The sequence below is a fragment of the Lepidochelys kempii genome, chromosome 27 (assembly GCF_965140285.1).
Source record: "Lepidochelys kempii isolate rLepKem1 chromosome 27, rLepKem1.hap1, whole genome shotgun sequence".
NCBI lineage: Eukaryota > Metazoa > Chordata > Testudines > Cheloniidae > Lepidochelys > Lepidochelys kempii.
Window position 1 is genome coordinate 3,456,939 of NC_136406.1, and position 19,496 is coordinate 3,476,434.

General features: G+C 44.7%; 2 protein-coding genes across 6 annotated transcripts in view; one reads left to right on the top strand and one right to left on the bottom strand.

The window, feature by feature from the left end:
• CDK5R1 (cyclin dependent kinase 5 regulatory subunit 1) overlaps positions 1 to 19,496 on the top strand; it is a 70,706-nt gene that overhangs the window by 4,537 nt on the left and 46,673 nt on the right. The window lies entirely within an intron of this gene.
• The window catches only part of MYO1D (myosin ID), a 352,821-nt gene continuing 335,455 nt past the window's right edge, over positions 2,131 to 19,496 (bottom strand). The window contains exon 22 of one of the 2 annotated variants that reach the window (XM_073326164.2): positions 2,131 to 5,098. In XM_073326164.2, the coding sequence (XP_073182265.2) occupies positions 4,942 to 5,098 (157 nt within the window). In that variant the 3' untranslated portion in view covers positions 2,131 to 4,941. The remainder of the gene's footprint in view (positions 5,099 to 19,496) is intronic. The other variant, XM_078850736.1, reaches the window with a different exon arrangement.

Genomic DNA, 19,496 nt, shown 5'->3' on the forward strand with positions numbered 1-19,496 from the left:
AAGAAAGGAAACCTGCAGCCACTTGATCAGTGATGGGTGGGAGGGGAAAGGAAGATCTATTAGCAAAAGCAGGGGGAAAAATAAATTCTCCTCTTGGTCTTTGTACATATTTGTCTCAGCTCCCTCCATTGCAGAGTTGCTGTTCTAAATGGATGGTGTAAAATGTGGCAATGTGATGTCACCTTGTTCCTAAGGTGGACTGAACAGGTCAGACCCTATACGTCTCTTGAGGCATTGAATAACTGACTGGATTCCAGCTTTGTGTCTGGGAGAGGCGTTTTCTTCTCTCTCCTCCCTCCCCCCCTCTATTTATTTTGAAACGAGATTCAAGTTTTGTGAGTGGTTCTGGATTAAGGGAAATAAATGCTACTGTATCATGACATCAATGTGAAATGTATTGTTCCCATTGTGCACTGATCATAAGTATTGTGTTAAGGATCAACTGATATACTTGAGTGTGCAAGCAATGAAATACATTTACATGCTGCTATAAAGAAAACTTTTAGAACAAAAAAATACTAAACTTACAAAAAACCCTTCTTTATTCTTTCATCATTGCTTTGACAGTGATATTGTGCATGCAAACAGAAGCATTGTGTGTCTTCAGCAAACAAAAACAATCTTACCACTGATGGCTGTAAAAATTACACTCATGCACAAAAACAAACAAAAACCCCCCACAACACAAAACTAGTTCAGTATTTGAGTTGGCATTTTCTCATCGGAGCTGGGGATTGACAGGTTCTTCTTACTGTGCACAGTTCTTAGGTTAGTTCTGTTCCAACAGTTGTTAAAATTGCAAATGAAAACAAGGAAACAACGTGCCATTTTTTCACTTGAAATTCTTCATAGATGTACATTTGAAACTGCTAATGATACATGTATCTGTATGTTGTTTTTTTTTAGTGCAATCTCTTCTGTAGATCTTGGTTGACCAAACTGGTGGGTATAGTTACTTATTAATTTATATTTGTCTCATTCTGTATGTATGTGCGCAGTGTGTTTGTAAGTACGTGTGGTTTATAATCTGACAGACTGTCATAAAGCTCAGTGTGCCTGTAATTTAGCCCCCTTCCCTTATTTTTATTTATTTTTGTACTGTGCTGATGAAATAAAATGCACTGACCATCCATTACATGGAAGCCTTTTGTAGCAGAGTCTTTTGTGCAGCAGCCCATGTGTGTAAGACACCTTTCACAAACGATTCATGCTATTGGAAAATAATTGGATTTGCCTTAACGAAAGAGGGCTTAACACATTTGCCGTGCTAGAATCTTAATCATGTTAAGGTCACTGGGTTCATGGCTTTGCTGGTGGTTGTCGCACAATCTCCTGTGAAGTGAGGAGACTAGAGAGCGCTCTCTTTTGAAGGAAATTAGCCAGACAGGCAGAGGAGAGACATGGCCTTCCTGACGCGGCCCATCAGAAGCCGGGCAAGGATGCCTGCCTCCCTGTACACGTGCATAGGGGGAGTAAACAAGGATAAGGACTGTACGGGTCAGAGGCTGAGGAATGTCCTGAATCATACGGCAAGGCTGTCGCGCTCATCCGGCTGTCCTCCTGCAAATGCACTTTGGGTCTCTGGTCTCGGTAGTCGCACAGTATGAGAAAGCAAGAGGCTGAATTTGTTTGGCCTCTCAGATTCAGTTTAATTAGGGCAAGTCACTGATAGAAATCCTCCCATTTCCTGTTCTGTGTGATGGTCTCAGACAATGGCAGTTTATTGAGGGGTGCTCTGTCTGGGTTATTCCCCTCATTTGTCACCTAAATTCAGATAAACCCCAATGAGCAGCAGATGTTGAGAAAGTGGTAAAGAAATGAGCAAGACGGGAAATGAAAACCTCATTTCAGTCCCTAGCTCCACCGAGGCCTGTTTAACAAAACAGCTTCTGTATCATCAAGCCCTATACTAAGGACTCCAGGGCACCCCCCGGAGCAGTGTTCAGCATTTTCACTTAACCAAAGGTCCCACCCAACTGTGCAGGAAACACAGGGAGCTTTGACGGCAGTATGTGAAACATCACTCTTCTTCAATAAACTTTTCAGGGAAAACCCTGCAGAAAAACAAATGCTTATCTCCAGTGTGACTTTTATCTCCACTATAAGAAAGGGAGACCAGAAATATCAGGGTGCAACTAATAGTGTTTTTATTTATTACTTTGAATTATGTAAACAAAAACCCCCAATTACATAATAGCAGGGCTTTTCCCTTTAATATCTTACAGTATCAACTACTTAAAAAAGGGTCATTGCATTATTGCCCCAGGCTTAAAATCAGAATACAATTTAGAAATAATTAATTTATGGGAAAAACAGGGTTATATATATAAACCAGACCAGGCACAAATAATGTATTTCATTTAATAAAGACACATACTTCATCACATACAATATCCCCACCTCGCACTGTTTGAGATTTCCTAAACCCATCCATCATGATTCTATACAACCATTTCGTCGGAGGGATACTGTACGAAAGTGCTAATTAAAACTCTTCCCACTAACGTGGCTACTACACTAGTGATACTGGGGAGGCACTTGGGCAATTACATAAAAAAGCAAAAAGTGCAAATGGAACGGCACAGCGGCTGGGGGGGCGGGCTCCCCTTTTCTTCTTCTGCTTTATAGGGATTAGTGACAAATCAAATCTTCCTTCCTAGCACAAATTACAAGACAGCTTGAGAACTGGCATTCTCCTGCTGAGGAGCTGCGAAAGCCAGGGAATAAGCAGAATGAGAGGTAAAGGCCCCTTATTGATAACCTAGCTGCGCGTGCGTACGCACACCCACCCACCACGTGTAGGAGCAATTGCTTGGCTGGGTAGTCGCTTCCATGCTCCTTAGTGCTCTCAGGGTTTTAGGCCCTGGTAAAGCAGCCGCCAACAGTTAACCTGCATTGGCCAACAGCCATAATTGTGTCTTCCCAAAGGATCGGGGGGAATCCAAAAAGGCCGTGAGAGTCCCAGGCTGCAGGATCTTTCCTTGCCATCCAGTACAGCAAACAATGAAAGTGAGCAGGTGACAGGGTGGCTTTGGAGACTCCTGCTCCTTAATGACACTGGGCTGCTCTCGGTGGGTCCTGGCTAGAGGCCACACGCTGCAATTGTGCGATGTACATCAGGGGAAGGGACGGAGCAGCCATAGGAAGGGGCTATGCCACAGGGACTCTAGCAAACACAAAACGGGAAATTAAGCTTGTCCTAATTAAACACAGCTCTGTAGCTTCTCTCCTCTATTCCAGATACCACTTAACCTCAGAGTCTCCCTAGCAGTGGCTGGGCAGAGACACTGTTGTGACCCACATACCCTCCCCTCTGTCCATAGGGTGGCTTTGTATTCACTATGGAGCTGGATTGCCACCATGCCCTTGAATAGGGGAAGTGCCTCTTCAGGCCCCTCCCCCCTGCTTTTTTTGGGCTGCTAAAACATATAGATCTGAGAGCTAAACAACTGCTACAATGAGGCCAGGGACTGGAGATCCCTAAAATGGGCTCATTGGGACAGTTCCCCCAGGCAGGCCTTGTACAGCATGGAAGACTGGAATCCTGACCTGACCAGCAGTGCCAGAATTGAAGAGCTATCGTTGCAATAGCCCCATAATGTCCCTGTCTCCCCCATTAAATAAAAAGCTGGTTAGTAATTCTGGAGGGGACAATGGAGAGATGGTAAAGACCGCACTTTACTGAACCCAGTGCCCTATTACCAACCTGGAGCACGGAACACAAGGGTACGGTGGCCAGACACATGCAGGCTATGCACCAGCTGCTAAGTATGATGCTAACAGAAAGGCAAGAGAGGAACAGAGGGGGCTCCACTGGCTTGTGCTGAAGGTGCCCAATGCATGGCTAAGGAGGGTTTCCATTCAGCTGCAGAAGAGGAAGTCTCTCCATTTAAGAACAGGGTTTGTGGATTTCCCTCTATGCTTGGACGGAATTGCCCAGAGTTAGTGTTCACATAGTGCAAGACTTGGGAGCTGTGGGCTGGGTCTCCTCAGACTCACCGCTCCCATGTTTCCAGGGCCCCTGCGCAGACTCTGGGAAGGAAACCTCTCCTTAACTGGGCAGAGAGCTCAGCTGCACTGCACCATGTTGCTGGGGCTGAGAAACCACATGGGTCATGCAAGGAGAATGCAGGGTGGGAATCTGGAGGGTTTAGGAAGCAGTTACCACTTAGGAAAGACAACAGCTATGCTCTATACAGCAAAGGCAGCTTAAAGCCCTCCACACCTTTCATTCCACCTCCTTGATGCTAGCATAGCTTCCCCATGCCCTCCCTCCTCACAGGCCAATAGACTTCTTACAGGAAAAGCAGCAGGCTTATTTTAGAGATGCATTTATAGGTACCCGCAACAGTCACATGAGCTCTGACGGAGAGGGGCTGGGAGGAGTGTGGGATCTGTGCCTTCCCTCAAGGGAATCCAGCCCTTTGCAAATATGGTTCCCTTCTTAAGGGAGATTTGGTCTTTCCAATTCAACTCACGTTACTCCTGGACTCCTTTTCCGAGCCCTAGTCTTTGGTCCCTCCAACAGAGGCTGCACAATATTGTAAAATTGAGACATGGAGATAAACTCAGAGGGGAATATGGGAGAGGGTTAGAAGAGTGAGGGGGAAGGGAGGAAGCCAGGCGTAGCAGTGCCCATAAGTAAATGCTCTCGGCTGAATAGCTCAGAAGCAGTTTCAGGAGTCCAGGCCTGCTAAGCTGGGCACATCCGATTGGCTATTTTAAACTCTAGTGGATGTGGCAGAGAAACTTTCTCTTGTATTTGGGCTGGATAAACCTCTAGCTTTAGAGATCTGTTTAGGTGCATGACTGCAAGTCACAGCTAAGCATTTCTAAATTAATTCGCTTGAAAAGTTCAAGGCACAGGGAGGGCAACCGAAGCCCGGGTCTGTCTCCTTTCCCATGCTCCTTTCAAGGCTCTCTGCTCTAGTGGAGGGGATGCTAATTTCCTGGCACACAGAGGATGAAACCTGAACGATTCTTGGTGAAGTCTGGCTGTGTCTGGTTGATCCTGGTTTCCACAGAGACTGTGCATTTCCTGCCATGCATGCTGCACTGGACTGGATTGGTAACACTGACTTGCAGATGGCGTTTCTCACTGTTGGGCAAAAAGAAAACAAGCGCATTAAGAGATGGAACCAGAAACTGACTAGATTACCTGCTGAAGAGCCTTTGCCAGGACTATTGTGTAGTTACATGATTAGCAACAAGCTTCCTTGACCCGTTAGGTCCTCTGTCACCATGTCCAATGCAGACCTGTGCAGGTCACCTCAGCAGCAGCTTTGAGGCCCCTAATCAGAACAGCCATGGAAAATAACAGCTAGTCACTTCCTTTTCGCTCGATTCTATCAGAGCAGACAGTGGCCTGACCCATTAATCGGAGCACAGAGCTGATCTACACCATTCTAATCTGAGAATGGCTCCCTTGGGGGTGCAGCAAGTCCCCCTATACCTATCCCATTTTACTTCTAATTTAACTCTCACTCAAATCTCACCTGTTTGCATGGAACACTCCAGATATTTGTATATAGAAAAAAGGAAGAGCTCTCAGGAAAAAACCCTGCCAGGGTTCTCCCACCATGTCATGCCTGTTCAGGGGATCATGCTGAGCTGATCTCAGTCCAGTCCAGACAAGAGTCTGCAGTACAAAAATCACCAGCACTATCAGTATCCCCTTTGTTGTGGGATTTAGCAGAGAGGCCAAGAATGAACCAGAGATAGGAAAATTATGGCATACTGGTTAGAGCACAGGGCAGGGACTCAGGTGACTTGGGGTCTATTCCTGGCTTTGTCACTGGCCTGCCAGATGACCTTGGGCAAGTCACTTCACTGCTCCATGCCTCAGTTTCCCTATCTGTAAAACAGGAATAATGATATGAACCTCATTCGTGAAGTGCTTTGAGATCTATGGATAAAGGCACTAGAAAACCAAGGGATTATTACCCCCTATGAATTTTCTTTCTGGTACCCTGCATGTCCAACATGTGAGGTGTGCCCCTTTTTCCCGGGGCATGGAGGCAGACCAATAGATCTTGGCTGCATTTAGGCACCAGAACCAGCCCTTCCTGGAATTCGCCAGCATTCTCTGCCCCATAAGCCATGCAGGAGCCCAGACCACCCGCTCCTGGATATCACCAGATCACTAGCTTCCAAAGCTGACAATGTTTTACCCAGAAAGGTGAGCACGCAACCACCGAGTAGAGATACTTGTCACAGAATGTTGGGGATACAAGAACTCTCCCAGCTTTTTAATTCTAAACTCTGCATTGATGTAAAAGACCATTCAGTACAGAAGCAAGTATTAAGACTCCAACGCAAAAAATGCTCCCTGGACAGGGAGGACAGACTGTTGGGCATGAAGACCAAGTTCTCTCTCCCGTCCCCTCTGTGCCGGGTGGTCAGAGCTGTGGGATGTACAAAGCAGTCTGTACGTGTGGGAGGAGAATCCCAACCACATCCAAAAGGAGGAGACCCTGCCTGCTGTTAATGCAGCACATTCTGCAACGCCCTGGTGTTGCTCCTCCCATACTTTGTCCATTTGTGGCTCAAGGCCCACATCGCTGCCTTACAGGAACTCTTCTCCCGGGCAAGGTGCCTGATCCCCTTGGAGAGTGGTGGATCTGCCTGAGGTCTCACAGGCCCCTGCAATGCTTTTATCCCTGTTGCTCGATGCACAGACCCACAGGATATGCTGTGCCTCCATTTATTTTTTTGCAGGGGACAGCCCCCATTGGCTTTGCTTCTCTGAGACTGGGGCTCTGGCTTCACCACCTCTTTCTCACTGTGCTTCTCCAGTGGGGCCAAATGAGTGTAGAGGCTTTTTGGAGACCCTGGGAGCCCTACAACCAGCAGAGGTTTGCTGCAACTCAGACTTGTGCTCTGGGATCTCGTCTCTGCAAAGAACCTTTCAGATGGCTTGTGGGACAAAAGGCCCAGAATGAGAAAGCTGCATGTTTGGAGGGACTTGGGGGAACAGAGTCTGGATCCCATGACATTTTTCAAAGTGACAGTCTGCTCACCTGCTTCCCTTGAGGTGGGTGGCTCTGCTGGAGCTTAGAGGCTGCTCCGCCCATGTCAGGAGTCACGTCTTTGCCGAGTGTGGGTGCGCTGCCCCCACTGGTGGTTGTCATGCCCTGGCTGTGGCACTGATGGTGGCATGGCTGGGACATGGTAGTTACAGGCGGCTTGTTGAGAGTGACGAGCTAGCCTGAGGGCACACAGCCCCAGCTAAATTTATACATTCTTTGCTTTCTCCCTCCCCCACCCAGACTCTGGGCTAGGTTGGAGCTGGAGCCCCAGCCCTGGAGACTGGTGTCCTCTCTGGTTCTGTCACTAGAGAACCTCACTGGAACTTTGGGGGGCAAGCCCGCCACTTGAGGGAGGTATGAACCAGTTTTGAACACTAACCCATATATCCTGGTTGGATGAAATTTCCTTCTGGTGAGAAAGGAGAAGCTTTGGGAGGGACCTCATGGATGTGGGCCCATTGCAGAGTGTCCTGCTTGCCCATGAGCTGAGTTAAGGCCTGAAGGGAGAATTCCTGATGAATCACCCAAAAAGACTTTTTGCTTTCTGTCCTCTGAAATGAAGTCCTTGACCTGGCCAATGTCTAGGATCGCTGCTCCCAGGTGGGGAAGTGCTGATATGGCTAAGGATGACTCTTCTCTATGCTGATCAGGACCCTGTGCTTCTGCAGAATAGAGTCTGTCAGATAGGCCTTGAAGGGCTGCATTCTGAATCTGGGATTAGATGAGAGGGTTGTCCAAAAACGATAAATCTAGAACCCTCTCTCTCCGAGGTAGGACACAAGCGCTACTAGGATGTTTGTGACTATTCAAGGGAATTTTCCTGCAGTGGCGTACCCTCTTTCACTGTCTCCAATACCCAGTGGTGTGAAGTGGTGAGTTCGCCCACACACCAGAGAATCTTGGAAGCCTCCCTATGTTGGGAGATTGTTTTGGATTTAGGACATCTGATGTCAAGTGAGGACCTCTGGCTGGAAAGCCTTCCAGAAGAGCCCTATCTGTAGTTCCAGGGCTTGCTGAAATCAGACCACCTACCTCTTCCAGGTTTGCAATCTCTTTGCTGCTCTCTGTAGGACAGACAGCCTCGAAAGGAGGAGTTAAAACCAAAGGAGGGCTTTTGTAATTCTTCCTGGGCTGATCTTAAGGAAGAGATCTCTTCGCTTTCTCCACTCCTGTCCCCAGTACGGAGGGGAGAGTTGTGTGCCTGACCCAGCAGTTCGGCGAGGACCGGGCCCTCTCAGTGGCCAAGGATGCTGCCCTCCTCCTTCGCAGGGCTGCAGGGGGACCGAGCATGCTTGTGCCTCAAGGCTGCCCGGCGCTGTGCCTGAGGAGCTCCAGCCTGTGGAGCACTCTGTGCCATGGAGCACTGCACCACATGGCTCTGGCTGGAACGTGGAGGAGCAAGAAGGGCAGCTGCAGCAATTCTTCCTGTCCCCTCAGCCATCGCCCAACTGGGGGAAGTGGATGAAGGTGTCGGAAGGAGCTGGACCTAAAAAGACCCCGGAATATCAGCCTTAAAAACCAGTTGCTCCTATTCCCAAGCAGGCAAGTTTTCCAATTGATTTGAAGGGTTTAAAAAGACTCCCCGAAGCCCTGACACAAGCAGAGCCCCTTGGTCTGCTCCTGGCAAAGACTGCAGAGGGACAGAATTCCAGGAAGGGGTGGTTCTGGTCCCTGCCCACAGCCAGCATCTAGTTGTCAACCTCCACAGTCTGTGCCAGGAGCACACCAAGGGACTCTGCTTGAGACAGGGCCTTGGGGAGCCGATACTGAGTGGGTTGCAGGGGAGGGTGCCTGCAAGGATTGTCCATTAGTTCCCCTGAGCATGTCACTTTTTTATTGAAGTACAGTTTGGGAGAAAATAGAAAAAACAAGTATAAGTTTTTAAAAAAATCAGAGATATTAACATGTCAAATGACTAGAACTGATCGTCACTGAATCCTGCCTTTATACACTGAGCACCCACCCATGCACCGGACAAATGATACATCAAACAGGGCACTGCCTGAGATCCTGAAGGATGAGAGATCTGGATTCATTCTATGTGACATCATTGCACATGTCACTTTTGGCCTTAAAACCTATGAATCTAAGAAACTGATTGGTCTGACCTCCAGTACAACGCAGCCCAGAGAATTGCACCTCGTGATTCCTGCAGTGATTCTGTTTGAGTTAGAGTGTCCAATCTTCATTTAAAGACTTTTAGTGACAGAGAATCCACCAAACCCTTGAGAAGTGGTTTCAATGGTTACTAATCCTCACTTAAAACCTTCTGCCTTGTTTCTAGCCATTGGCAATTGTTAGGCCTTTGTCTGCTAGACTAAAAAGTCCCAACCTAGGCTATTAACCCCTTTGCTGCCACAACTTCTGTTCAAAGAGGATTTCCCCAGTGCACCTGAAAGAGCACCTTGTCCCAGGAACCGCATGAGTTAGAGCGCACCCATGTGATTAACATGTGAATGACTTTTTAAAAAAATATATAGTCATTCTATTTAGGGGAGTCACATTAGCAGGACAACTGGAAGCAGCACGCGAATGGGTATTTAATACTTATTTAGTCGTGACTCAGTGAGAAGCAGCTGAAGTCCCTACTTAATTTGCTATTTTTACCATGGCTTAGCAGAACCAGCTGTACAAAGGGAAAAGCCAATCAGAGGTTCCAACAGACTCTCGCCAACGTGCGCGGGGAAGGTGGGTTTAACAGGAAGCAGTTGTAGAAAAGGAGAAGGGCTCCTGACTTTCATTCTCCTCAGCCGTATTCCTCAGACCAGTAGGGTAAGACAGGCTATTAACAGCTATCAGATACCTTGGCCTCTAACTCTGTGGACCCTCATAGAGGAGCAACCCACCCCAAATGGGGCAGAAGGACTCTCATTAGCCCTCCTCTCCACGGGAAAGGAAGGATGATTTTGTGAACAGGGCTCCAGGCCTGAGAGTCAGAAGACCTGGGTTCTATTCCAAGCTCCATCAGAATTCCTGCATGACCTTCAAAAAGAGACTTAGCCATCCCGTTCCTCAGTTTCCCCTATGGAAAATGGGGATAATGACACCTATCTCAGAGGGGTACCATGAGGCTGAACTAACAGTTGTTCATACAACATGTTGCTCTGCTTGGATGAGAGAAACCAGAGAAGCATACTCGAGACAGATTCCTGTGGAGCGCTCGAAGCAGCTGGTTTTGGTTTTTTTTTGCAGCCCAGTAAATTTTTCCCTCCCAGGGATCCAATCTGCTCCGCTCCCTACAATAGCAGTCCCCATGAAATAGTGTTTCTAGCCTTTCCAACTGGCTTCACACAAATGCTTTCAGATCAATATAACCTCCTGGTGATGATCACGAATCCTCAGTACTTTGGCTGGTATTGTATGGTCAGAAGAGACTGCAGGCTCTTCCAGGAGTCAGCCAAAGCATCCACTTTTGTGAGTCCAAAGAAGGACTGTCCAACCCCATCCTCAGCCTCCCTGCTGGGTAAAGCAGCCCTGAGAATCCCCCTAAAGCAGTACGAACAGGTCAGTGTGCCAATGCACCAAGGCTCTCAGATAATACTCCAGTGGTCTGTCAATATGCTGACGAGTAAGAAGGTGAAAGAAATGTCAACTTGGTTTTCATTCCATCCATCAAAGCAGCATCACACCTGTTATGGCAGTGGCAGAAAGGGGAGATGACAGATGCTAGTAGCCCTGAGGTAAGATGGTATATTCACGGACTTGAAAGGCAGAAAACAGCTGTCTGCTTTAGCCAAAAAACCAAAGCATCTTCCAGAGCCCATTGGTACAACTCGAATTTATCAGAATGCATGTTATTGACTGATCTAAATACTGCATACTAGGGCACGGGGGAAGGTAAATCCACTATTCCCCAGTCTCCTGCAGGCTCTCAAAAAGAGAGGAGAGACTGAAATGGAGATCCGCTGTAAGTCTTTAGTGGTACGGGTGGACAATGCGATTTCACAGGCTAATGCAACACCTAATGAAAATACCCTTTGGGGTGGCTGGTGTTTGGCAGGTCAGATTGAGCTAGGACACAGATGTTATCCAGGCTAGTGAAAGGTCTCACTTCCACAGTCATTCTCTGGCTAATGGATTAGTCAGTCCTTCAAATAGGAAAGCCTAACTCTAAACCCCATGCTTCATTTCTCCCAGCCTTCCATAGTAATAAAATAATTCACACATGAAAAGCCCCAGTAAGACGGAAGAGAACTCACACTAGTAAAGCTCAAATTTACAATCTGGCAATACAGAGGTGAGGTCATAACCCTGTCTCAAAGTCCATCCTCATTTCAGTTCTTCCATGTTGGCAGCATTTTCAGTGATTGAGGAATGCTCCTGAATTTGTTCATTATTTAAAAAAATAGATCACCTAGTCCATAGATAAGTTTTAGAAACAACTGTGCTTAATAAAATTCCCTTGTGTTCTCTAGTGTTATCCAAGGACTTGGAAGTGCTTTATAACTATCCCACTCCACCGGGGGGAAAACAGATGCAACATAGAGAAGTCAAGCACCCTGCCCAAGCTCACACAAGTCAGTGGCAGTGTCAAAAACTGAGCCCGGGCCTCTTGACTCCAGTTGTGTGCCTTATTCACAGGATCCTTCTGTATCTTTGGCCAGTGAGAGAGCACATAACTCATCTGGGGCTCAAACATTAGTTTACAATTGTGAAGTACTATATGGGTGCTAATGCCATAGTCTCTGTTTCATTTGGTTCAAGTCAGGCCACTGGACTCAAATATATCACATATAATTACTGAAACCTAGTTTCTTAGTGAGAATGACTTCAAAGCTAATATCCTCTGCTCTAGGTAACTGAATTAACCTCTACTTTGTGTTCTCAAGGGGAACTGTAAAGCTGGCGCAAACCAAAAGCCGATTTAAAGCTACGCCTTTCATCAGAACCCACTTTCTGCCTTACATCCATCCTGCAACTGTTCTCCATTTCTACCACTCTCCATCCATGATCAGCTTGTGCCTGCAGAAAGCATGTACCCCAGAGGTCAGAGAGCAGGAGAAGTGGCAGATTTCACAGCCAAGAGTAGGCTGATCATTACTGTGCACTAATCTGCAAGGAAAAGATTGCTCCAAAGCACCTTCTTCTGGGTCACTATCCATTCCACAGGCCTCTTGGACAGTTTCTCCCTCAGATCCTACAATTTCTGTACACCAAAAAGAAAAGGAGTACTTGTGGCACCTTAGAGACTAACCAATTTATTAGCCTCTAAGGTGCCACAAGTACTCCTTTTCTTTTTGCCAATACAGACTAACACGGCTGTTACTCTGAAACCTTTCTATACACTGTGACTCCCTTACTAGCCCACATACTGTGACAAAAGTCTGTCCCAAAATATCTCCAAACATCGCTAGTAGAATTCTGCTCCACCTTTATGGAATTAGTTCTGGCTTTCAGCCAGCTCCTTGAGTGGCTAGTTAAGGCGGGTTTGGCCGTGTACCATGAGGTTTAACTCAAGTGTGGATGGAAGTAATACCATGGCATTTTCTTCGCCATGAGAAGACACTGCTGATGAGGAAGAAGTGTAGGATGCTGCTGCTGTGCATCTTTCACCTTTTGGGGAATAAAAACAATGTGGTTATTGGAGAATGTGAGGGGAATGCAATTCCCTGAAATCTGGGCATGAAGTAATCCTGCATGAGTGTGAAGGAAGAAAGGGAGCTCTCATGGGCAACAGGGAACAAAACCAGCAACGTTCCAGCCTTGGCAAGAAGACCACAAGATAAATTTTATCTTTGGAGTCAGATGAAGGTCTTGGTGTTTTGCGAAAACACTGAGGTCCTTCTGTATAATGGCAGACAGTATTTTTGGATAGAGACACTCTTTTTCGTCACATCTTGGCAGTACAAGTGACAGCTACTGATCTCGGCTGGTTGTGTGAGGGCTTTCTTATTTCTATTTGGATTTAATGGCTCAGTGAACTCTGCAGGATTCAGTGACTTTTCCTGCATCTGCTCCAAACCATCATGGCATGCGAAGTGCCTTTATCAGATTACTTCCCTTCATCTTTGCACTAGCCTCTATTGCCTTGTGCTCATTAGAGAAACTAATGGCAAAGAGAGTCAATTGCTCTCTGGATGAAAGCACATATATGTACCATATGAGTAGTAGCTGTATTTTTATTTAAAGATCAGATTCTAAACTCAGTGTGTGGTTGAGACTATAGCGTACAGAAAAGAGGTTTAAACTTCTTAGGCGCCTTGGAATATTTTGGGGAAGAGGGAGCCTACGTGGAAGGGATGGGGCTCCATTTTAATGAAAGTGAAACCAGATCGCTGGCATGTGAAATTAAGGTTTTGACTGAGGGTTTAACCTGGGAGCTGGGGAGAAAACAGACATGAGCCAAAGAGCACATAAATCAGACAGAGATATCTGTCAACAATGTTAATAATACAAAGATATCCAATAAAGGGTAGGAAACAAAACTGAGCAAAAGCAGGGGTAGGGAAAGATCAGATGAAATTTCTGTGTGAACAGCAGTGTCAGACTGAATTAAATAAAAAGAGGAACATGATAAAATGAATGTGAGAAGCTTAAAAGCAAAAATAGGTGAACTAGAATGCGTGGCCATGAATGAAGCTCTTGATATAACAGGCATTATGGAAACATGGTGGAATAACAAAAAATAAACGAGCTATTGTAATTCCTGGCTATAAACTATACAGGAAGGACAGACTAGGCCACAGAGACAGGGGAACAGTGTGGTGTCTAAAAGATTCTATAGAATATAGCAAGATAAAAATTCTAAGTGGAGAAGATCACACAGCTGAATCCGTATGGATACAAATTCCAAGCTGAAAGAATGTAAATATCCGAGTAGGACCATTCTACGGGCCTCCAGACAGAGAAAGAAATCGAGTGCACAATGCTCAGAGAGATACAAGAGGCAGCAAAGTCTAACAAAATAATAATAATGGGGAAAATTCAACTACCTGCCTTTAAGCTAGTCAAAAAGCACAATGGGACAAAGTTTAGAGAAGCAATTCCTTGACACCTATAATTAGGTTCAATGATCTAGAGGAGAGGGAAGGTGTCAGAACATGATAGTGACACTGAACTTCAGAGAAGGAGAATCCAATATAGTGAGGGAGCTAGTCAAAAAGGGCTCAAAGGCAAAAGTAAAGGAAGTAAAATCCTTAGATGTGGCATGAATGCAGCCTAAGGAACCAGAGTCTTAGAAGGCTGGCAAACCTCTGGACAAAAAAGGAACTTGGAAGGCAAGGAATGAGCCAGTCTGGCTTACTAAATAGCAAGGTTGGGAGGTTATTCAAATCAGAGTTCCTTCAAAATTCAAAAATGTAACCCCAGGGAAAGAGATAAACAAGAGCAGAAATACAGCAGGTGACATGCAAGAGGGAAATTGGGAGAGCCAAGACGGATTTCAAAGAGCAGATAGCTAAAGTATATCAGAAACAGGAAGCCTGCAAAAGAAGCCCTGGGCCTGCTGGTTCACCAGCAGGGAGCAATTAAAGGAAGATAAGGACATTGCTGAGAAACTAAAGGACATCTTTACAAAAGTCTTCACCACAGAGAATGTTGGGAGAGCCCTACACTAGACCTGCTCTTTTCTGGTAATAAAGATAAGCTGCTATCAGAATTTGAAAGGTCAGAAGAGGAGGTTCTGGAACAACTGACTATTTAAAAAGCAATAAAAGTCACCAGGCCCAGATGGTCCATCCGAGAGTTCTAAAGACGATTAAGTATGAGGTCACTGAGCTACTAGTAAAAATATGCACTATAATTAGAAAGAGCTACTGTACCAGAGGACTTGAAAATAAAATAATATACCTGTATTTAAAATAGGCTCCAGGGGTGGTCCAAAAAATTACAGACCATGAAGCCTTATATATACACCTGGTAAATTGGTTGAAATCATAGTTAGAAAGTGGCATATTCAGACACCTAGAAGGTCATGATACGATAGGGTCTAATCAGTACAATTTCTGCAAAGGAAAATACTGCCTCACTAAGTTATCAGACTTCTCTGAATGTATTAGCAAAGTAGAGGAAAAGGACAAGGGGTTGACATTTTAGACTTTGAAGAGTCCTTGGACAAGTTTCCATAAAAGAGGCTTGTAGTCATCATGGGAAGTCATCAAAGTATTGCCATGCATCAAAATCTGGCTAGGAGATGGGAAACAAAAACTAGGAATAAATGGCCAATTTTAATCATAGCGAATGGTAAACAGTGGGTGTCCCCCTTACAGGGTTCTAAGATAACTGCATCAACTTAGGAAAGAGACCTGGTCAAGGCTGTAGACAGCTCAATTAAGACCTCTGCCGAATGTGCAGCTGCAATTAAAAAGCAAACAAAATGTCAGGAAACAATAGGAATAGGATTGAGAATAATATGGAAAATATTATGCTGTTGTATAAGTCAATAGTGCAGCCTTATCTGCAATATGGCATGCAACACTGGAGGGGGTTCAGAGAATGGTGATGAGAATGATTCAGGGCATGGAAAAGCTTCCATATGAAGACAGAGTGAAAAGACTGGAATTGCATACCTTAGAAAGAAGTATGTATAAGAGAGGACATGCTGAAGTATATAAATAATAAATGGTCTAGAGAAGGTAGACTGGGAGCTTCTGTTCTCCCTGGCTCATAACACAAAAACAAAGGAACAAATATAAATATAGTGAAACTGAAAGGTGGAAAATTCAAAACTGAAACAAAAATACTTTTTTCAAACAGCATGCGAATAGACGGTGGAACTCTCTGTTATAGGATGTCATTAAGGTCAAAAACTTAGCAAAATTCGAAGGTGGACTGGGCAATTTTATGGATAACAAGAATATCCAGAGTTAATACAGTTAAAGCTAACAAAAAATTTGGAAGGGATATAAAACATCCTGCCTCAGAGCTAAAGCCAATTTCTAGCTATAAGGGTTAAGATGTGATTTTTTTTAAAGGGGGGGAGGGAATTGTCCCACATATGACTCCTGTGGGATTTCTTGCACCTTCAGAGACAGAATATTGGCTAGTCTGGCTAAAAGGAATTCCTGTGACAAAAACAAATTCACAAAGACACTGACTGTGACAATTTAAGTGTCACACCCATTTGAACAGATACAAGGAACTAGTGGTCTTTTGACACTGATTGTGATTTCTTGATGTGCAGTTTCTTATGTATGTATAATGTTGTGTTATTGAGATCAAAATACGTGATGGCTCATCTCTAATGTAACCCGATACTTAAGTGAGAAGAGAAAGGGTAACTCAGGAGAGGCACTCTCTGAGCTCACCTCAAATGTACCAAAAATGGCCCAGATACTTAGTTGTTTTTTTCCATGTATCTATAGTACATGGCATCTACAGCCCCCTCATCTGCTTGATTATGTAAAATATAGTCCTTTGTGTTGGCATTGAGGGGCATGAATAGTCTCACATACACATACCCCTTTATGAATATTAAATTCTGGTGAAAGGTGTGGGATTGACAGCCCTGTTGTCTAAAGGGCTCTTGCGTATTCCCAAAAGAAGTACACAGCACAGTTAACAATGGTGCAAATTTTTCCCCTCTGTTCTTTCTAGGGACAAGTAGTTAAGAGTAAAATTTTCAAAAGCTACGTGGCTCTGACAGTCAATGAGACTTAGATTATTTTAAAATTTTCCCCACATCTCCATGGCCCATTCAGTCCTTAGTGTCTTTGTTGAGACGGCCAAAGGAGGCAACATTTAGGGGCCAGTGTAATGGTAGATTTTATGACACAGATCCTTGTCCATGTGGAACTGGACTGAGAAATCAACTCATTTCACAATCATAGCCATCAGGTAATTAGCAGTGTTTGGTCACTACCACCTAGACTGGGATTTCAGCAGGCACCAAAGAAGTGAAAGGTTATATGTCCCATTAATTTCTCACTTATAGGTAATTTCTCACCAGCTTGGCTCCTGGGGATGCCTGGACTTCCAGGGTCTGCAGCAGCCCACCAGGTGGACTGCCCTAGAGCTGGGGCTACATCCCCCCACAGACATTTCAATTTTTTTGGATTTCATTCCAAATCAGAATGAAACCAAACTTCAGAAGAGTGAAATCCTTGATGAGATGGAATACTTTTCTTCACCCAGCTCTAATTAAAATACACTGGGTAGTACAATAAGGCTTACCAGCCCACAGGAGGCTAAAGGATGTGACTGACTGGCAGCCAACTACCTTGATAGATAACTTCATGTCTTCTTTTATGCAAACTTGCCAGTCAGAATAAGGAGACGATCTCAACCTGTGAAAGCTGTAGTTTCTTGTTTCAATATCATCGAAACCAAGCCACCAACATCCTGTCTGACATTGGGTTTTGCATCATTCTAAACTTCTCCCTTGCTCTCTTTAGTTATAAATATAAGTAGTAAGAAGCCGTAGATAAGAGTGGAACAGAATTCATTTTTCTGGTCCAAACCACTCCTCTCCACTCACTCTTTAAATGTAACTAGGTGGCCACATTTGTTTTTGACTAATACTGTATACGTAATGTTTTGCCTACTCTGAAAGCACGCACAAGGCTGAATACACATTCACACACAGGGTTATGGTGACATCCTAAACCACATAGAGCTTTCAAAATCTGCCTTGTGAAATGCTGCTTTGAGCTTTCACAGACAGAGAGAGAGAGAGAGAGAGAGAGAGAGAGAGAGAGAAAAACAGGATGTTTTAACAAAAAGTTACTGGATTTTAGAGGTTTCAGAGTAACAGCCGTGTTAGTCTGTATTCGCAAAAAGAAAAGGAGTACTTGTGGCACCTTAGAGACTAACCAATTTATTTGAGCATGAGCTTTCGTGAGCTACAGCTCACTTCATCGAAAGCTCATGCTCAAATAAATTGGTTAGTCTCTAAGGTGCCACAAATACTCCTTTTCTTTTTGGATTTTAGAGATAAGTACTTGTATTTTAGTGCCTTGCTTCATAAAACAATATTAGCTGACACTTGGTGTTAATGTGAGTGAAAGCTGAGAAATGGATGTGAGAATAATAAAAGGAAACTGTATCTGAATAAAGGAAAACTCATACACAGAAACTATATTTCCATTGTGGATGAGCAGAGTGGGTCCTTTGAGGCATTTTAATGCCAAGTCAGGTCAGCTGGGTTCAAAGTGACCCTAATTGGCCCTTCTGCATGGTGTGAGATTTTCTACCTGGAGCCAAGCAACACCTGAAGTTGTGTAATTCCTTTCTGTCTTTGAAAGCAGCAAAGAAACTGTTTCCAATCTGAGCTTTGCTCCCTGATCAGGCAGGTAATCTCAGCACCATAGGAAGTGGATTTGGAGAGATCTAGAGTTGAACCATCATGCTAAAAGCTGTAATTGCACATTGACTTCCACCATATGAATACGTGGTACAGTATAGCATGATTGTACACGTTGGACAAATACAGTACCTTCCATCAGAGAATTTCAAAGCATGCCGCAAATATTAATTAATTCCGTTTCTCATTACAGATAGAGTAGGCACAGAGAGTTTAAGTGGCTTGCCCAAAGTCACACAGCAATTCAATAGCAAAGCAAGTAGCAGGAACACCAATCTGCTGGCTCCCAGGCCAATGCCTTTATCACAAGGCTCTTTCCTTTTATTCATGTATAAGCTACAAAAGTCACTTGTTCACTCTGTAGCTTGCTCTTCCTGCTGTCTAAAGAACTGTTAAACTACTTCTGTTTCAGACAGTGGTACTTAGTCTATCATGGTGGCTACAAGAAATATAGAACTCCACCATGCGTTCATCTTAGAGGCATCACAGGATGCCTGCGTCTGAAGATGTTGAAGACAGCAGCTGCCACAAGGTTGCAATGCTTTTATGTCATGTCGAATCTATGGTAGAGCCATCAGTTTTATCTGCTTGAACTTAATGCCAGATGGCACCAAAACCAAACGGAACAGACAAGACAACTGTTTTATAAATTGTGATGTTAAGTTTCATGATGCTAGAGAGAACACCAAGATGCTAGAGAGAACTAGCCAAAGGATGCTTACCTGGTGCTTAAAGAAAAGGAGGACTTGTGGCACCTTAGAGACTAACCAATTTATTTGAGCACAAGCTTTCGTGAGCTACAGTTCACTTCATCGGATGCATGTAGCTCACAAAAGCTTCTGCTCAAATAAATTGGTTAGTCTCTAAGGTGCCACAAGTCCTCCTTTTCTTTTTGCGAATACAGACTAACACGGCTGCTACTCTGATACCTGGTGCTTGAAAGTCACAGCACTGTTAAATATTTGCAGCTATTCCAAGGAAAACTATGATTCACTTGCTTCTGGGCATAAGATGACCACCACGGGGATCAGGAAGGGGGATGCCCTGTCCTCCCCCTTCCCATTATAGCACTGGAAAGTTTACCTTTGCCTGAAGCCCCAGGCATTGGTCACAGCCAGAGGCATGCTACTGGACTAGCCATACCAATGGTCTAATCTGGTGAGGAAAGTGACAGAATACTGGAATAAGGCAGACCAACAGTCTAATCTACTATTGACATTTGAATCGGT